The sequence below is a fragment of the Peromyscus leucopus genome, chromosome 7, assembly GCF_004664715.2.
Source record: "Peromyscus leucopus breed LL Stock chromosome 7, UCI_PerLeu_2.1, whole genome shotgun sequence".
Taxonomy (NCBI): domain Eukaryota; kingdom Metazoa; phylum Chordata; class Mammalia; order Rodentia; family Cricetidae; genus Peromyscus; species Peromyscus leucopus.
This window is the reverse complement of record NC_051069.1, coordinates 97,099,370-97,120,187: the sequence shown is the minus strand read 5'-3', so window position 1 is coordinate 97,120,187 and position 20,818 is coordinate 97,099,370. Positions and strand designations below refer to the sequence as shown.

The 20,818-nt window shown below is 44.0% G+C and overlaps 1 protein-coding gene across 9 annotated transcripts in view; it reads left to right on the top strand.

The window, feature by feature from the left end:
• Dag1 (dystroglycan 1) overlaps positions 1 to 20,818 on the top strand; it is a 67,132-nt gene that overhangs the window by 35,564 nt on the left and 10,750 nt on the right. For 8 of the 9 annotated variants that reach the window (XM_028886991.2, XM_028886987.2, XM_028886985.2 and 5 more), the window contains one exon: positions 9,298 to 9,690. In XM_028886991.2, the coding sequence (XP_028742824.1) occupies positions 9,412 to 9,690 (279 nt within the window). In that variant the 5' untranslated portion in view covers positions 9,298 to 9,411. Of the gene's footprint in view, positions 1 to 6,747; positions 6,908 to 9,297; positions 9,691 to 20,818 lie in introns of those variants that run through there. The other variant, XM_028886992.2, reaches the window with a different exon arrangement.

The following is a 20,818-nucleotide window of genomic DNA, read 5'->3' as shown; positions in this document are numbered from 1 at the left end:
CTCTCCAAATAGGGCTTTGAACCTTTGCCTTGTGCATGCTAAGCAAATGCTCTACCTAAGAGCTATACCCTAATTCCACTTTTCTTATTCGTAAGTAGGAGTAAATTCCCTTTTTTTTGAAACAGGGTTTTTCTGTGTAGTTTTGGTGCCTGTCCTGGATCTCACTCTGTAGACCAGGCTGGCCTCCAACTCACAGAGATCCACACCTGGCTGTGCCTCTCGAGTGCTAGGATTAAAGGCATGCGCCACCACCGCCCGGCTAGGAGTAAATTCTTAATATTGAAAAGTATAGTAAATTCATAAGCCAGTAAGTTACTACTATTAAACATACTGTACTATACGTAATTGTATGTGCTCTACTGTTGTTTGACTAACAGCCTAGTAGGTTTTATACCAGTGTCACCACAAACATTTGAATAGAGCATTGGATTGTGATTGGGCTTTAGGAATTTTTTAGCTTCGTTGTAATTTTTATATGTCCACTATCATAGACATGCCCTAGAACATTGTTATGTGGCTGTGATTACCTAGTTAAATGGATTACTACTTGTGTTTTGTGATTTGGTAATGCATATAAAATCTTAATTGAATAGTGTATGAAATTTAGAAAGACTGCTGAGTAATTGAAGCCTCACATCTGTCCTACAGGGTAAGTAGTCAGCAAATGTGTGCTCAAGTGTTAATTGTTATGTTGTCTTAAGGTGATTGTAGTTTGCTTTAGTTGGATTCTTGGATGTCACGTGAGTTTGAGGGTTCATTCCCCTTAGATAGTCTGGCCATCCACCTCTCTCTCACCTCTTCCCCCACCCCCCGCCACACTGTTCTACCTGCTTCAGCCAGATGGATGATTAGACTTAGCTTTTGTCTTTGGGCTCTGTTGAACCTTTTCTATCCTTAGTGACCCGTTTAGGCATTGGCAGTTAAAAGACTGGATATTGTCATCATGAATGAGCTCCTAAAGCTTCCTTGTGGTGTTTTTTCTAAAGTCTAAATGGTGTGATTCTGAGGAATGTTCTGTTTGATTTTCCTGAGACAGGGCCTTGCTATGTATCCTTGGTTGACCTTGAACTCGGTGTGTGTTCCCGCTGCCTCCACCACTGCCTTCCCAGTGCTGGGATCAAGCACTCGATGTTTTCTGGTTAGTTGTGTAGTGCTGTGGATTCGGCACAGGGCTTTGTATATGCTAAACAAGGATTTTTTCCAGTGAGCTATGTGTGCTCTAGCTGTTGCATAAATTTTTCTCTTTTTTTAATATCCTTTTAAAAATTGTGTGTGTGCGCGCGTGCATATGAATGCACATGCAAGCAGAGATTAGAGGTGAGTTGAAGTTACACTAAACTGTCTGTCCAGCCCCAGCTTTTCGTTTTGATTTTATTTTTTTTTATAACAGCAAAGCCACCATCTAACCTCTTTTTAAAAATATTTTTTTTTTATTTATGTATATGAGTGCTCTATTTGCATGTATGCCTGCATGACAGAAAAGGGCATCCCATCCCATTTTGATGGTTGTGAGCCACCATGTAGTTGCTGAGAATTGAACTCGGGCCCTCCGGAAGAGCAGTCAGTGCTCTTAACTCTGAGTCGTCTCTCCAGTCCCATCTTACTTTTTAAAAACATTGTGTGTGTAGTGCTTGGCATTAAATCCAGGTCCTTTGTTCCATGGTAAGCATGTCCTCTAGTCCTGAGCTTATTGATACAATTGTTTCCCCTTCCTTTTTTTGGTTGGGGAAGTGGAGTATACTCGGGATTGAATTTAGGGCCTCACATCTGCTAGACAAATGTCCTGCCACGAGTTATAGTCCCAGTCGTTCATGTTTTACTTATTTTGTAATAATCCTGAAGTTGATCTTACTAAGTTGCCCAGGCAGGCCTTGACATTGTATTCTTCCTGCCTCAGCCTCTTAACTAGCTGGTTTATAGCCTGGCTCTAAAACAAAACAGAAAATTTATTTTGGAGACAGGATCTCACTATATATAGTTGAGGCTAGCCATCATTTCTTAGCCCCTGCGTTAGCCTCCTAATGTTGAGATTGTGGGCAGGAGTTAAAAACAAACCTTAATTGTTAAAGAAGGAGGGAGGAGGAGGAAAGAAGAAGAAAGAAAGAAGCAGCCTGGCATAGTTGTACATGCTGTGGGGGCAGGAGAATCAGGAGTTCAAGGCCAGTACCCAGTAGATTGTGAGTGCAACCTGGACGTGATACCTCCCAAACAACAAAACAGGAAAGAAAGGACAAAAATCCATGCCATATAATTCACCATGTGACCAGTTTTTAAGTGTTACCACTTAGTAGTGAGTAATATTTAACCACAGCATATGGAGTTTAGTGGAGTGTTCAGTGAGCCTCTCACACGAGGTGTTAAAAATCAGCCTGGATTACAGACCATGGTCTAGTGGAGAATAGCTGTTTAGTTCTGGACTTTGAACTGTATCTTTGCCCCATTCTTCAGGACACGTTTGTACCTGTGTGTATTTATATGCAGGTTGAAGTCTTTGCTTCCTTTCTGTGATTATTGGAAAGAAAACAAGCCGCCATCAGCAGAAACCACTGCCCACTGTAGCTTTCTTTGGTACCTGAGATAAGTGAAGATTTACAAGAAATTCTCTAAATGACAGGAGCTTTTAAAGTAGCTTTCCTTGTTGGTAGACAAGATAGATTCGGTACTTACTGCTTAGAGGTGGCAATTTTCTCTCCCACATAGTCTTACCTTTTAGTCTCTGTTTATGTGACCCTGGCTGTGTCTGATTGATTGGACCTGGATGTTCCTCCCTGTTGCTTATAATCATCTCTTATCACAAACATGCCAGGTCCCCGTGGCAGAGAAACCCCATCTGCTTCCTGAGCCAAGAGTAGTTTTAAGGTGAGACTAAATTCTCTCAGTGACCTTCTTTATCTGATGTCACAGAGTACAAAAGGCCTTTTTAAAACTGGAGCTGAAAATCACCTGTCTTTTTCATATCGGGAGACCAAATAAACAATTTCATGCTATTGCTTTTTATTGTGTTTAGATACCCTGTTGGCCCTGTAGGTTGAACTGCTTTAAACCAGTTAACTTTCCAGAGGTTTTGTGTTAATATTGAACTCACAATACTGAATTTTAACTTTGGAATATGTGGACCAAAAAAGCCTTCTTGTTAAGTGTAGCCTAAAGTGATGGTTTAATTAAGATTTCTGCTTTGTACTTTTCCCAAGACCATTTAAAATGGGGACTTAGGGCCCAGTGGTAGTGGTACAGGCCTTTAATCCCAGCATCTAGGAGGCGGAGGCAGGCAGATCTCTGTGAGTTTGAGGTCAGCCTGGTCTACAAAACAAGATCCAGGATAGCCAATGCCATACAGAAAAACCCTCTCTTGGAAAAACCAAAACCAACCAACCAACCAACCAAACACCCCCCAAAAACCCCAAAAACAAAACAAACAAAAACCATGGACTTAGGACTTGATTCTTTTAATTGTGTTTTAAAAAGAAAATCCCATTTTCCTTCAATGTTTTAATTATAAGGGTGAATAGTAGCAGTCTGACAGCTAAAGTACTGTTTTAAGGTAGCATACCTGTTGAAAAGCAGAAGCTCCTGGGAGTTGACAGAATTGGCTGCCTTTGCCACATTGTGTTTGGTTAATGAGTTGAATCTCACAACTTTCCCTTTATTCTTAGAAAGTAAAAACTAATTGCTGTTCTTTTAAGAGTTTTTAGATTAAAGTAGGTAAAAGTTTTATTCACAGAGTTTTGATTCTTGTGAACGGAGTATACCATATGTGCATTTATGTATTGAACTTACTTGAGTGGAAAGCACTTACTACTAACTGGGCCCCTGTGAGCACAGGGCACTCATTACACAGGGGAGGCAGCAGAGCCGGCCAGAACTGCCTTTCTCCCCGGGCCTGGATTCTGCTGGAGTAAGGCTTTCTACTGCTTGGGCACTTAAGCTGTCTGGACAGCAGTGGAGGGGGTCCTGAGGGCTCGGTGCCTCCCATCAGATGACATGCTTCAGTCATAGCCATGTCGAGCTCCGTCAGTGATAGGAAGGGTCAGAAGGACCCTTACCTCCATATCTCTCAGCTGACTGGAGTCCTTGCTAGTCACTAGGTGGTGGTTTTGATTCCCCATGTATCCTCAACGGCTGGTGTATAATATCTACTTTCAAGGCAGTTTTTGATATTTTGGGTTATCTTGTAGGTATACTTAACTTCTGCCCATTTGGGAATGTCTCATCTTTTGATTAAAGGTGTCTGGTAGACTGCTGTAGACTGTTTTTTCATCATTCGAGACTCACTTTCCAGGAGCTTGGTGGAAGTCTCCTTTACATGTTTTTCTACCTCCAAGTAGAAATGCGGCCTCATTGTGCTGTTAGGTGCTGGATGTGCACCGGCAGCGGGGTGGGATGAGTGTCTTGATTGTTATGGGCTCTTCCCAGTTACTGCAGCTCTTAGGGCAGTTGTGAGCAGCTTGAGGGGCTGCTCTCTCAGAAGGCTTTGTCTTCTCCAGGTTCTCTAGGGACCAACACTTTTTTGTAGCTCAATCTGGCCTTGTGAGCAGTGGAATTCAGGTGTGTACCACTCACCAAACCTCCAATACATGTCTTTCTTTCTTCAGCATTTTGAGTGCAAAGTTTCCCTGTTGTAGCTCTGCTGGCCTTGAACTCATAAGGTTGCCCAAGCTGGCCTCAAATTTGAAATCCTCATGTCTCAGCTTATCCACTGCTGGATTTTAGGCCTATGCCACCCATATCTGGCTTTTCCAGTTCTTCCAATACCTTTAAAGTTTCTCTGGTCTCTGGGGGTGGGGAGTGTTTAAGACTGCTGCCATGCAAACTTGTGTTTTTCCCTGTGCACTATGGCTGATTGACATGGGTTCAGAGAGCCAGGGCCTTTTGTCAAGGCTCTGAGAGGACCTATTTTTGTGGAGTTGGATTTCCCTAGCATAAGGGCAGCCCTGAGAACTCAGATTTCTTTGTGTGTGTGTGCTGTGCTGCATCGCTGTTTCCACCACTCATCTCTTAGTAGGAAAGCTTTGAAAGTTTCCGGCGTCTAGAGACAATGGTGAGTTCAGTTGAGACATCTTCTCAGGCGGCCTCGAGTACTGGTGTCACAGAAGGTATAAATATAGATGAAGTGTTAACAGTGGGGCCTTGCCACGAACACTGAGCATCCTTCTCCTAACAGAGTCTAGCCACCAGGCTCTGTATGACAGTGGTTGATGTTTACTGATCCTTGGGCTTTGATCCCTACAAGAAGGGAGAGGATCTCTGTAGTGACTAGGAGTGAGCGTTTGAGGACTGTATACATTTTTTTTCTAGAGTTAGTAAGATGGTTTGATGGGTAAAGGCACTTGGTGTCAATCTGACTAATCTTGAATCCTGGGACCCACATGATAGAAGGAGACTCTAAAAAGTTGTCTTCTGACTTCCATATGCATGCTGTGGCATATACTCTCTCCTCAAGAAAGAAATATTAAAAAAAAAAAAAAAAAGAATTGCCTGGCGGTGGTGGCGAACACCTTTAATCTCAGCACTTGGGAGGCAGAGGCAGGTGGATCTCTGTGAGTTCAGGCCAGCCTGGTCTACAGAGCGAGTTCCGGGATAGCCAGGACTGTTATACAGAAACCCTATCTCATTAGATGTGTAGCTGTAATCTAGGAGATGTTTAGTGCAGGCAGGCATGACCCTTGCTTATAGAAAGCCAGCATCAGAGATACACAGGCTGATTTTTTTCCAAGTTGCAGAAACCATCTTTTCTCCTTAGAGCATGGAAAAATCAGCACATAGTAGTTGGAGTTGTGCCCTGGACATTGCCTGACTGCTAAATGCGGAGCACTTAGTCATGCCTGTGAAACACACACACCCCATGTCGTCATGGGACCACAGATAGTAGACTGAGCTTATGCTTTTAGTGGGGAAGGGTGTGACTTATAAGCAGTGCTCTTTTCAAATAAGCTAAGAATTTAAAATTGAGAATCAGATTAGGGAAGTAAAAGATCAATTGGACTTAATAGATGGAAAAGTAAATGAACTAAATTAAAGAGAAAAGTAGGAAAAATAAAAATAAGAAGGCTTTCTCCTCCCCACTTACCCACTAGGTGCATGCCCAGTCCTGAGGTTTCCCCTGGTGCTTCCAGGAGCTGAGCACAGGCTTTGCGAATACTAGACAGGAACTTGACTGCTGAGCCAGCACACCCAGCCCAGCAGGTGAGAGGGAAACAAAGGAAGAAAGTGATAGGATGATAAGGAAGGTGGAATAAATAGGCCAGAAGATCCAGATGTTGAGATTTGGGTTTTGAGTTTTAGTTACCATTTCAAAAATTTCCCAACACTCACACAGAAATGGGAGATTCAAGGCCAAAGGTAATAAACAAAACTGGCCTCCAACTCCCTGTACAGTCAAGGATATCTCTATAGTCCTCCAGGCTCCCTCCTCAGTGCTGGGATAGGCCTGTGCCACTATGCCTAGCCTGTGTTTTTTAATTAAGTAATTAATCCTTCACCTCACTGCCTGTTCGTGTGTGTGTGTGTGTGTGTGTGTGTGTGTGTGTGTGTGTGTGTGTGTGTGAGAGAGAGAGAGAGAGAGAGAGAGAGAGAAAGAGAGAAAGAGAGAGAGAGAGAATCAGTTCTCTCCTAGCATAGGGAGAGAACTGATTCCCAGAACTCAGGTTATCAGGCGTGGTGACATGAATCTTTACTCCCTGTGTAGGCATCTCACTGGCCCTTGCTTTGTTCTTTGAGAGTCTTGCTGCACAGCACTGGCCGATTTGCTGGGCTTGAACTTGTGCCTGTTCTCTTTCCTCTCCTGCCTGCTGAGCGCTGGGATTTAAGGAGTGCACCACCCCACCCAACTGAAGATTTAGTTTGTATCATCGCACGAACCAGTAGAAACCAGACTAATGTCACACATACCTGAATATCTGCCATCCAGGTTTGTCAACACCACATATTCTTCCATATTTTTATGATTTAAAAAAATTTGGAGGGACTAGTAATTTAAAGTACTTGTAGCTCTTGGCAGCTCACAGTTATCCATAAGTCCAGCTCCAGGGGATCTGAAGTCCTTTTCTGACCTTCAAGGAGGGGCAGACATGTTGGCAAACCACTCATACATATAAAATAAATCGGCTGGGTGTGGTGGTGCACTCCTAAACCCCAGCACTCAGGAGGCAGAAACAGGAGAAGCTCTGTGAGTTCTGGGCTAGCCTGATCTACATAGTTGGTTCTAGGAAAGTCAGGAGTACATAGAGAAATCCTATCTCAATAAAATAAAATAAAATAAAATGAATAAAGGTGAAAATAAAAATTAAGAAAAAGAAAAGTTGAGTGTGGTGGTCCAGGCCTGGTTCTAGCGTTTGCTGGGCTGCGGGATGGCTCAGCAGTGAGACACTTGCCAGGGATGTGCAAAGCCTGCGTCCGGCTCCTGCAAGGACCAAAGGAAGAAAAATCCCAACCCCAAAGCTTCTGACTGTTGGAGTTCCACTGTCAGGGGAAAAAAAAATACACAGGGCAGAAGAAAACTCAAGGGGCTTCCACTCTGGGGGTCCTTGAGTCCTGAGTTCTGTAACTGAGTTTTGCCCTTTGTTCACTTGTGAGACGTATTTATTTTATATGTAACATACAGGATTCTTAATTGTATTTTGTGGGAAGTTTTGGGGAAAACAATGTCTACTCCATTTCCTCAGAGATCCAATTAATTATCTTTAAAAAAAAAAAAAAGATTTATATAAGCCTGGGTATGTGGGTGTGGGGGGGAGGGATGGGGTGGGGTGGCACATACTTTTAATCCTAGCACTTGGGAGACAAAGGCATGTGGATTTCTTGAGTTCAAGTCTAGCCTGGACTATAGAGCAGTTCCAGGACAGCCAGGGCTACACAGGGAAACTCTGTCTCAAAACACAACAAACAAACAAAAAGATTTATGTGTATGGATGTTTGCCTGCATATATGTATGTATACCATGTGTATGCCTGGTATGTTGTGAAGGCCTGAAGCGGGTGTCAGATTCCCTGGAATGGTAGTTTTGGATGGTTGTAAACTACCATGTGGGTGCTGGGAACCAAATTCAGGACCTCTGCAAGAACAAGTGTTCTTCATGGACGAGTCCCAGTTAATTGTCCTTTAAAATGTTTTATGCAGTCTAATGTCTTTTTAAATGAAGTCCTTCCATGGTGTTTTACTGTGTTCTAAAGGTTCTTAAGTCATGCCTTTTACATTGTATTTGTTTATCTTTTTTTTTTTTTTTTTTTTTTTTTTTTTTGGTTTTTCGAGACAGGGTTTTTCTGTCTATAGCTTTGGAGCCTGTCCTGGAACTCACTCTGTAGCCCAGGCTAGCCTCGAACTCACAGAGATCAGCCTGCCTCTGCTGGGATTAAAGGCTTGCATCACCACCACTCAGCTCAAAACTAATATTTTTTATCTTCTAGAACTGACTATGCCTTTAATTGTTATATGGTTCATCTCTATAAATACAGGTGAACATTTTTCTCCCTTGAAGCATTTCAAAGTGAGTAAAGAATCTTTGTGACATTTCATCCATAAACACCTCCAAATACTACTCAGAGGATGTAGGATTTAGGATGGCTCTTTATGGAGCCACACCATCATCATCTTGTCACCTACAGAATAACAGTAAAGCTAATCTTCAGCCAGTATGCAAATTCTCCAGTTCAGCTTTGGGCATTTGTTTGTTTGTTTGTTTGTGGTTTGTTGTTTTTGTTTTTGTATATTTTTAATTCTGGAATCCAGTCAGGATGCACATAGCATATAGTAACTGTCTCTAAACCCAGGCAGTTACCCTTAGGGGTGTTGGTATTGGAGAGCCTGGGTCAGCTGTCTGGTAGTGTCCACATTGGGCTTTTGTTTGTTCTCAGCTCACTTTATTTACTGTCAACTTGGAGGAAAGTCTAGAAGAACAGTGCTGCTTAGCAGACAGATGAGGGGAACCAAATGTCATTTAGAAATTTAGTTTTTTTCTTCTCTCACAACAAAATAAACAAGTGAAATTAATTTCAGTAATTTGTACTTTGTAGATTTTTATATTAATCATTTGATTTAATGATGTATATGATTCAACATTCTGTGGTTTCAATATGTATCAATCCCTTTAACTTATTATGAGGTGTCTTACGTTTTGTTTTATATAAAATTTCCGACTTCAGTGACATTTCACACTTGACAACCAGGCATTTCAGTGGAGTAGCTGCATGCTGCTGAGGAGCCCAGGAGGAAGCGGCTTCTCCTCAGCAGCACACTTGGAAGGGTGCAGTCTTGAAATGAGCAGCGTTGCTGAGCTCTGAATCTGTTCTTTGTCTTTTTCAGGTTGGGTGCTCTGGGATGGAGCGAGTGTGCAGAGGGTGAGGACCCAGCCCGGCCGCATCGTTTGCATCCTCCTCAGCGACTGTCGGCTTGAGCACACACCAGCCTGGGGCGAGGATGTCTGCGGGCGTCTGGCTCCTGCACCCCGTCTGGGGAAGGACCTTTCTTCTCCTACTCTCTGTGGCTGTGGCTCAGTCCCACTGGCCCAGCGAGCCCTCAGAGGCCGTGAGGGACTGGAAGAACCAGCTTGAGGCGTCCATGCACTCAGTGCTCTCAGACTTCCATGAGACTGTTCCCACTGTGGTCGGCATCCCCGATGGCACGGCTGTTGTTGGGCGCTCGTTTCGAGTGAGCATTCCCACAGATTTAATTGCCTCCAGTGGAGAAGTGATCAAGGTGAGACTGCATATGAAAACAAGAGGAGCAAGAGTCCATCCTCCGGTTTCGCGTTGATGTCTTTTCCTTTCCTGTTGTATCTTATTATTTATTGAGATGGGGCTGGCTTACGTGCTCACATGAATGTGTGAGCAACACATGTGTGCCTGGTGCCTGCAGAGGTTAAAAGCAGCTGTCAGATTCACTGGGCCATCACTCCCACCTGGAACCGTTAGTCTCTTAAGGCCTATGCTTGGAAACCTGCCCAGTAGCGCTTTTTTTTTTCTTTTTAAAAATTTTATGTGTATGTTTTGCCTGCATGTATGCATGTGCACCATGTATGTGCATGTGCCCGCTGAAATCGAAAGAGAATGTTGGTTTCCCTGGAACTGGAGTTAGAGATGGTTATGAGCTGCCATGTGCATGCTAGTAACTGAGCTTGGACCAGATCCTCCGGAAGAAACACGCAAGTGCACCTAACTACTGGGCCATCTCTCCACTCCAGCCCACTGTCACTGTCACTGTAGGCTTTCGGTTGAAAGTTTGACCAGTTCAGGTGTGTCCTTTCCGACACACAAACCCAGACTTCTAGGTTGAGTGTCCCATGGAGAGGTGGGTCTATTGCTCCTTTCCCTTTGATCTGGGTGGCCCTAGTCTCCTTCACCCCCTTTGTGCTCTCTTTCCTCTCTGGACTCATTCTCTGTACTTCTGAAGACTCTAGCTCATGTAACAGATGAATTCTGTGGAACTCTTTCTACCCCAGCAAGGAGTGCAGTTCTGAAGGATAGATATATTGTTGCCTAGGTTTTGATAGGACCCTCTGCATGTCCAAACCCTGCAGTTCCAGTGGTTATTGGAATGTTTTACATGGATTAATTTTGACCAAAAGTGTCTTGAACCTGATACAGTGAGCTAGATACTTGCAGTAGCTGGTAGAGACATGTAACAAGCTTACTCACCAGGGCCATAAAGAGCTTTTACTGGGAAAACAGGATTTTGTCTGAGCATATTTATCTGTAGAGAACAGACAATTTAGTAGCTGATTAGCCTGTAGGAAAACTCATGAAGGGCTGGGGGTGTAGTTCAGCAATGGAACACTTGTCTAGCACACGTGAGACTCTAGTTTTGATTCCTTAGCATTGAATAACAGTAAGAAAATTCATCCCACTCTTAAGAACCAGGGCTCTATGGATTGAGGATTTGGAAATGCAAGGCTTGCTTGACCTTATTCTTGGAGCTGTGACTTCCCCGCCTGTATAAAACAAGCTTGAAGAAGTATTTACTTACTTACTTTGAGACAGTCTTACTGGCTTCTGAACTACGATCCTCCTACCTTTGCCTGCTGAATGGTAGAATTACAAGTGTCTACCAACCTGGCTGTAAAGTCTACATTAAAAGATTTCTTTTTTCATTATAATAACTAGCATTGGGGTTGAGAGATGGCTCAGCAGTTAAGAGCACTCGTTCTTGTAGAGGACCTAGATTAAATTCCTAGCACCCACACGGCGGCTTACATCCACCTTCTGTAACTTCAGTGTCAGATCCCTCTTCTGACCTCTGAGGGCACAAGGTATACATATGGTGCACAGACATACGTGCTAGCAGGGCACTCATACACATGAAATAAAGTAAATAAATAAATCTAAAAACATTTTTTAAAAGTTACATAGGTTTGCAAAGTATGTGGAAGAGAAAGAAAACTTTCTTGTGGTTTCTTCCATTTTCTTTGCTTATTAAGAGGTGGACATACTACATATAAACAGATATTTTAGACCCAAGATTTACTTATTTTTACAGATGTGTCTGTGTGAGTGAATGCCAAGTGTGTGGGGCTCCTAGAGGAGGCTAGAAGAGGGGGTTGGATTGTAAGAGCTGGAGTTAGAAGTGGTTGTGAGCCATTTAACATGGGGGCTGGGGGCTGAACTTGGGTCCTCTGTAAGAGAAATAAAAGAGGTGTCCTTTTTTTTTTTTCAATCTTTTTTTTTTTTTAAGATTTATTTATTTATTATATATACAGCATATGTGACTGCAGGCCAGAAGAGGGCACCAGATCTCATTACAGATGGTTGTGAGCCACCATGTGGTTGCTAGGAATTGAACTCAGGACCTCTGGAAGAGCAGTCAGTGCTCTTAACCGCTGAGCCATCTCTCCAGCCCCCAAGAGGTGTCCTTTTGTTTGTTTTTCTTTTTTTCCTTTTTTGAGTTGTGAAATAATTACAGTATTCTTCCTTTCCTTTTCTTCCCTCCAAACCATCCCATACGCCCCTTCCTCCTCTCCTTTCACTCATTGTTATTACATGCGTATGTGTATATGTATGTGCATATATATACCTAAATATAACCCATCAGGCTGTATAATGTTACTTATATACATAGTTTCAGGCTGACTGTTTGGCACTAGCCCACCAGTCAGTTAGTGTGGTGTACTCTTCCTCCTACTCCCAGCTTCCTCAGTTGACTTTAGTTCTTTGTGCAGGGTGGAGGCCTCCTGGACTTTTCCCATCCACTTCTGGGATGTCCATTGGTGGTGTCCCTGTTCAGCTCACATTTGGGCAGTTACATTGGTGAGATTTTATGGGTTTTTTGTTTTGTTTTGTTTTTGAGATAGGGTTTTACTACGTAGCACTGGCTGGCCTGGACCTCACAATGTAGACCAGACTGGCTTGAACGCACAAAGATCCACCTCTGCCTCCCAAATGGTGGGAAGAAGAAAGTGCTCTTAACTGATCTCTCCAGCCCTTATTTTTAACCTCTGAGCCATCTCTCCAGCCCTCCAGCCCTTATTTTTAAATTACATTTGTGTGTGTGTGTGGCGGGGGAAGTATGCCATGGATCTTGTGTGAAAATCAAAAGAGTTGGTTCTCTCTTCCATGTGGGTCCTGGGGATCAAACTACTCCAATCATTAGGTTTAGTGGCAAGACAATAATCTTTAACCACTGAGCCATCTCTCTGGCTCTGATTATATTCTTAACCTTTTCTCATTTGTTGTAGCTTGAGTTTTCTCCCATGTTTTGTTTTGTTTTGAAGACAGCGTTTCTCTGTGTAACAGATCTGGCTGTCCTGGAATGCTCTTTGTAGACCAGGCTTGGTCTCCAACTCACAGAGATCCACCTGCCTCTGCCTCCCCAGAGCTGAGATTAAAGGTACCCACTCTCCCATAATTTTTAATACTCATTGTGGATGTAATTTTTAGTGGCTGTCCAATATATTATTGTTGCCTATAAGGTCATTTTTCTTTCCTTTGTATGAAACAGGGTCTCACTATGTAGATCAGGCTAGCCTCAACCTCAACAGAGATCTGCTTGCCTCTGTCTTCCAGTTAAAGTGGGGCATCACCATGCCTTACATAAGGAACATTTTAGACCATAAAATGTATGTTGGCACGTTTATAATCCCAGTCCTTGGGAGGTAGAGGCAAGGAGATTAGGAGTTCAAGCTTATCCTTGGCTAACATAGTAAATTTGAGGCCAGCTTGAATACATGAGACTCTGTCTCAAACAAACAACAGCCAACAATAGTATTTTAGATCTTACCGCCAAAGATGCTTGTTTAGGATAACCTCCAAATCATGTCTGACAATAGTATCTACTGCCCGTTTCCCAAGTATGGTTTGCTTATTGCTTCTCAGGGTTCCTTATCTATGTTCTTGACCTTCTCAGTCGTTTCTACTAAAGCAAGAGATGTTTTAATCATTTGGAATCTGCTCAAACCCACCCCCTATTATTGATCTGTATCTAGGTTGGAGACCCCTGTGATCTGTCCTGAGGTTTCCTTTCTTTCCCCTTTGCTCTTTGTGTCTTACCCTAGCCTCATCTACTGCCCCTTTCTGTTCTGATTATTCCTGGCGTAGGGCCCACTCCAGGCCTCGGCTCCTTCTTTCCTCCTCCCCTCTTGGTGCTGTCCTCTTTCAGATCCAGTATGAACATCTTCTCAACTATTTGAGCCGCTTTCTCCATCTGGTGAAAGCAGTTTTTCCTTCCACAAACCCTGTCTTCTTAAATGTCTGTCCTGGGCACCAAGCATAGTACTTGCCTGCGATCCAGCACTTTGAGAGGCTGAGACTGGTTTAAGGCCAGCCTGGGCCTTAGTATGAACACATGCTTGAAATTCTCACATTTTGTTATTTTTGTATGCTGCCTCCTCTCACCTAGTAAACTTCTAAATATTTAGGAGCTAGCAGAGGGAGCAGAGATTCCTTTCCACCTCCAGCCTGGTTTGGACTCTCAAAGCCTCTGTCCAGTGGCACAGGTGTTGGGGCCAGGCCCATCATGGAGTCTCTAGCTGCCAGGTCTTGCTGTGCGCCCAGCCCGCCATTGCGGTAGTCCCGCATACCCTGCAGCAACTCAGGCCTAGTACCTCCTCTTTAGGATAGCTGGGGAGGAGTCAGTGTGGTGTGGTAGGGAGCGTGACTCCAATCCTAAGGGGAAGGAAGAGTTCCTTCAGTTTAGGTCGGCTTCAGCTGCCGAGTGAGGCCCTGTCGGGAAAAACAAAACCAAAAGGATAGCAGGGCAGAAATCCCTTTCGTCACTGAAAGACAAGGCTACCCCTGTAGAGCCCTCCCAGATATCTCACTGGTACAGCCTGTGAGGGTAGCTTTTCATCCCCACCTTTCCTCAGCCTTCTTGCTTGCAGACAATGTAGACTTTTCCTCAGCCCAAGATGTCTGCAGGCTGGGAACAGCCCTGGCTGAGACTGCTCTCAGCTGCTGGCTGGCATGGGCTACCTCATTGTTCCCCTGAGAACAATGGATACTCTTTTTTTGCCAGGAAGAAGAGTTCATGAAAGGAGCTTTTTTTTGAGGGATGCTTGAGAGCTTTGTGGCACGTGAGATGAACTGCAGTTTCTTCCTGCCTCGAGTGGGTGTTCCCAAGTTCTGAATGGACCCCTTGTGAGCATGGCACACCGGGAAATGTGGGTTGGCAAAGGAAAGCATCCTTGGGAGTGGGCTGTTAGAATGGTATTTGTCCAGACTTACCAACTCAAATACTTATTGACGACATAGGCCTTTTTTTTTTTTTTTTTTTTTTTAATTGACAAGAGCTTAAGCTGAAACATAAAATGATAAAGTAAAAATAGACGTCAGCGCTTAGGATAGGCAGACTGATTTGGGGAATTTTTTTGAGTGGCTATAACTATGTTTAGCCGCTCTCCTGGGGAGATGACTGATTTTTTGAAAAGATCCATTTATGTATACGTGTCCATGCCTGAGTGTATGTATTTGCCTCACATATGTGCACACACCTGCAGAGGCCAGAAGAGGACATCAGATCCCCTGAGATTAGAGTGACAGGCAATTATGGACCACCTGTACAAACAGCAAGTACTCTTAACCACTGAACCATCATCTCTCCAGCCCCAAAGATTATTTTTTAGGGGAGAATAATCAGCATCAGATAAAGTACCTCATGGCTCAGATCAGAAGGCTGTGCTGGAATGTGGTGTTGTGGTCCTGGTCTTTGTGGAAGGAACCAACTATAGTTTTAGTATTCATGTAGATAGAAGTGGGAGCAATGATTATCCCTGGCAGTTTTGGTTCTGTTTTACTGGGCAGAGAAACAACCTCTTGGCATCTTCTCCATCATGGTTTATCACTTCTGATGTCTGACCCTCTGGCCTCAAGCTAGAACTGTGTATCTCCCTGTGTGTAGCTCTGCCTTGGGACTGGCATACCTACCATTTGCAGAAGGGCACAGGATAGATTTGGTTTATTGTTGTAGTTCCTGGTACAGACAGGTCAGCTCTGAGTGTGAGATGGCCCCAGGCTGAGACTCCATCAGAGTCCAATAGAGGCAGGCACTATTTTCTACCTCCCTGAGCAGAGAAAACAAAGGCTTATGATCACCCCTTTTGCGAGTGGTTCAGAGTGTTTTCTGTGACTCCTTTCAGGTTGGCCTAGCTCAGTGGCTTGATTAAGGGGAGAGAACTGAAGGTAAGGACCGTGACCAGGTCTAAGAGAAGATTGTAGGGACCTTCCTTGAGCAGGTGATATAGGCTTTGATTTTGACCAAATCAATATCAAAAAAGCACCTGGCATGTCTGTAAAGGAACACTGGAAAAGGCCCAGATTATACCCCAGGGCTTGATGTGTACATACAGAGATATTTGTTGGAAGATGCTACCATAGAGACCCAAAGGACTGACAGGAAGGTTTGTTAATATTGAGGAGTTGACACCAAGTTTCCTTTTTGCAAGCTGCTGTCAGTCTGCTCCCCTGCAGCTCCTGCATGGATGTATCTTGCAGGCCCTGAATGATAGCACTCATGTGTTTTTTGGGTTCAGAAGCTCATTAAAATTAATTAAGTCTTAGCAAGAGCCTAATTCTTTAGTTTTTGTCCTTTTTGCTATATTTGACTGGCTTGTTCAGACTGTGAATGAAACCTTTTTGATGAAGAATAAGTAATGGAAACTCCTACTCAATTGCTCTTTCTCCATGTCTTGAAGGGTACGGGGTTGAGAGTAAGAAGAGCCTTTAGTTGTGTTTCCTGGCATTTAGTGCATATGGATACTTCTCTACTGCGCCCCCTTGTCCATCTGTCCTCAAATTCTCAATTTCTGAGTCCTGTTCTACATGTAAGAAGGCATAAAGAATCTGGAGGCAATGTCTTAGAACTGAGCTTATTAGTCATCTCACAGTGTGACTGAAGGGGATCAATTACCCCTCCCTCCACCCCACACGAGATAAGGTTTCTCAGTCAGTGTAACAGCTCTGGCTGTCCTGGAACTCACTCTGTAGACCAAGCTGGCCTCAAACTCACAGAGATCCACCCACCTGGCCCTGTCTCCCCAGTGCTGGGATTAAAGACGTGCGCCACCGCGCCTGGCTAAGGACAGAATTTTAGATCTGGCATTTCTGGGCCAAAGAGGTGGCTCAGTAGTAAAAAGCATTTTCTACTTTGCCAGAGAATCCGGCTGGGTTCGGTTCCCAGCACTGACTTGGTGGCTCACTACCATCTATAACTACGGTTCCAGGGGATCCAGTGCCCTCTTCTGACCTCACGAGGCACCACACATGCATGTAGTGCACAAGCAAACATGCAGGCAGACCACTCACATGCAGTAAAAAGGTAACTTTAGCCGGGTGGTGGTATGCACGCCTTCAGTCCCAGCATTTGGGAGACGGGCAGGTGGACTTCTGAGTTTGAGGCTAGCTTTTTGTTTGCTTGTTTTGAACATACTCGGGGTTTTTTTTTCCTGCTTGTATATCTGTGCACCACGTCCCTGTGGAGGCCAGAAGAGGGTGTGTTGGATTCCTTAGAAGAGGAGTTATAGATTGTGAGCCTCTGCATGAGTGTTGGAAATTGAACCCAGGTCCTCGGGAATAGCAGCCAGTATTCTTAACTGCTGAGTCATCTCTCTAGACCCTTGATTTCCCCTGTTTTGGGGTGAACTTTATGGGTTAAGATTTCTGAGTTGGGTGTATGTAGATGTAACCAACAGTCTTATTAAATAAGAAACACAGAACCAATGTAAAAGAGAAAGCCGAGAGGTCAGAGCTCAGAGCTAAAATCTCACCCTTCCTCCTGTGGTGTCCCAGCTTCCCGAAAGAGAGCTATATCCTGTCTGTCCGTCTTTTTATAGTATTTTGTTCTGCCTTCTCATTGGTTGTAAACCCAAACACGTGACTGCCTCGTCACTGTCTGTATGTACAGCCCCCCAGGTCTTAAAGGCATATGTCTCCAATGCTGGCTGTATCCCTGAACACACAGAGATCTATGGGATTAAAGGCATGTGCTACCACCGCCACACTCTTGCTATGGCTCTAATAGCTCTGACCCCCGGGTAACTAACTTTCTTTCTTTCTTTCTTTTTTTTTTTTCTTTCTTTTTTTTTCTTTCTTTCTTTCTTTCTTTTTTTTCTTTCTTTCTTTCTTTTTTTTTCTTCCTTTCTTTTTTCTTTCTTCTCTCTCTCTCTCTCTTTCTATTTATTTTTATTTATTTATTTATTTTTGTAATGATATTTTTTCTAGGTTTTATCTTCTTACCTTTTTTTTTTTTTACAACACCATCCAGTTCAACATAATAGCACAGATTCCCCTGTCTCCCCCTCTTGCCCCCCTCCCCCTCCCCCCAGCCCACCCCCCATTCCCACCTCCTCCAGATCAAGGTCTCCCCCGAGGACCGGGATCGACCTGTTAGACTCAGTCCAGGCAGGTCCATTCCCCCCCTCCCAGACCGAGCCAAGTGTCCCTGCATAAGTCCCAGGATTCAAACAGCCAACTCATGCAACGAGCCCAGGACCCAGCACCAACACACAGCTGCTCCCAAACAGTTCAAGCCAAATGACTGTCTTACCCATTCAGGGGGCCTGATCAGTTGGGGGCCCTCAGCCTTTGGTTCATAGATCCTATGCTTCCATTCATTTGGTTATTTGTCCCTGTGCTTTATCCAACCTTGGCTTCAACAATTCTCGCTCATATAAACCCTCTTCTTTCTCACTAATTAGACTCCGAGTGCTCCACCAGGGGCCCAGCCGTGGATGTCTGCATCCAGATTCCTCAGTCCTTGGATGGGGTTTATGGCACAACTATCAGGGTGTCTGGCCATCCCATCACCAGAGTAGGTCAGTTCCTGCCATCTCTCGACCATTGCCAGCAGTCTTTTGCGGGGGTATCTTTGTGGATCTCCAACTTTATTTATTAACATACAATCAAAATCACATTTCAGTACAATTAGAATACCACCACAGGTGTATGGTCACTTGAGATCTGGTTTTCATCTGTGCTGGGCTCTCCTTTCGTCTCAAAAATATGGTATCCTACTGTTGCTGAACTGTAAAAAGCTTTATGTACTTTTAGGTGGGCTGTGGCCTATAGTCTCTCAAATTGGGCTTCCTTCTGCACTTTTTGCCTCCTGCGGATGCACCCACCACCTGTAAAGAATCCTTTCCAAGATGGCTGCTGCAAGACCAGCAGATCTTGCTGTCTGCCTTTAGTTAGAGTTATTGCACAGCTAGGCCAGATTTTTATTTTCCTGTGGTGCTGGGACTAGAATTCATGGTCTGCTAGGTAAACATTTTGTCCCTGAGCTACACCTCCAGTCCCAAGGCAGAGGTGTTTATACTGAGTGAACCCAGGTATCTGCAGATAGCCAGAATTTCACTGATAAATGTACAGGATCTAGGATATCAGTTGTTTTGCTTTACATTTATTTATTCATTTATTCATTTGAAATTTTTATACATAAAGTTCAGTGTTTACATTATTTTCACCCCAGCTTTCCCTCTCTAGGCCCTTGTATGTATCCCCACTCCCTCTCAAATTCATGACTTTCTTAATTATTATTGTTATAATACACACACGTGTATATATAAATATAATCTACTGAGTTCATTTAGTGAAGTTCATACACATGTTTAGTGCTGCCACTGGGGACTGGATAATCTATCAGGGTTCTTGCCTGGAGAAAACTGATTCTCCCTCTCTTAGTATTCATTGGCTGTAGCTCTTCATCTAGGGGTGGGGCCTTGTGATTTCTCTGTTGGAATATCAACTAATGTTATTGCATAGGTCTTGTTTAGGTAACCATATTATGTTGTATATAGACACCATCTGGCAGCAGGAATCCCGGTCCCCTTGTTTTTAGACTTTTTCCTACCCCTTCTCCATGATGTTACCTGAGCCTTAGGTATAGGGGTTGTGGCTGTAGATGTTTCAGTTGGGGACTAGCACACCCTGGTCAATTGTTCTCTGCATTTTGACCAGTTGTAGATTTCTGTCTTGGTCTCTGACTGCTGCAGAAAGAAGCTTCCATGATGAGAAGTGAGAACCACACTCATCTGTGGGCATAAGGATAGATGTTTAAGAAGATGTCAGTACTAGGTTCTTCTCTAGGGCTCATGACTTTACCAGCCATGGATAGTTGACTAGGCTTCTAGTACCATGCATGAGTTCCCACCTATTGAGAGGGCCTTAGATCCAATTTGATGGCTGTTAGTAACCCCCAAGTTCTACTATTATTCCCTTGGATATATCTTGCCATGCTGGTCATATTTGTGGTTTACAGCTAGGTAGGACTTAACTGTTTTTCTCCCTTGACAACTTGCACAGCATCTTTGGATACTGTGTGAGCTAGTCTGTAGGGGGAGGTCAGTTCTAGCTCAGTTCCTCCAAGTCCTGTGGAGGACACCAGTGTTCCTTTGTTTGTCTTTAGTTGTTTTGTTTTTGAGACAGTGTCTTACTAGATAGCGTTGGCTAGCTTTGTAGATCAAGCTGGCCTTGAACTCATAGAGAACCAGCTGCCTCTGCCTCCCGAGTGCTGGGATTAAAGGTGTGAGCCATGACACCTGGCTAGGATACCGGTTTTAAACTTTAAAAGGTGAATGTTAGTCTTGGGCTCTCACCTAGAGCAAGCTCCCCTCCACACCCTCATTCTCACTTGGAATCTTGGGCGGCAGGTAGCTTCTGAAGAGTCTCTGTCTGGCAGCCTATAGGTCCCTGGCTTTGCCTTGCCTACAGCATTTCTGTACCCTTTAGATGCTTTGAAGTGTGAATAGGGATCAAGGCCTCACTACACTGGATCCAAAGCCAACTGGGAAGGAGGACTGGGGAGTGGAGCCTTGGTTTGGGGCTGTTAAGCAGAAACCTTATTGTTTGCTGGATCTCTTCATAGTCCTAGGAGCAGGTGGGAAACCAGTACTGGCAGAGTCTAGCATGGGTCTGCCCTATAATCATACTAGGGTAGAATTCTTTCCCCTCCCATCTTACAGATTACAGACATGGGTTGGGTAAAGCTTCAGCCTGCCAGGAACTGTCTTATAGACAAGTGGCTCTTGCTTTGTTAGGGTAGAACAGATATTTTTTTTCTAGATTTATGTGTGTGTGTGTGTGTGTGTGTGTGTGTGTGTGTGTGTGTATGTATTTGTGTGAGATGATACTCACAGAGGTCGGAAAGGATCATATGATTGCCAAGGACTGGAGTTACATGCACTGTGAACTACCTGATGTAGGTGCTAGGAACTGAACATAGGTCCTTTGGAAGAGCAGCAAATGCTCTTAATCACTGGCCCTCTGTCTATTCCTAGAGTATATGTTTCTATCCTCAGAGTATATGTTTCATCCTTAAGCACCTTTGTGGTGCTTAAGGACACATGTCCTCAGGATGGCATTGCACTAGTAGGCTCTGGGGCTGGGGCCACTGTTAGACCTTCAGA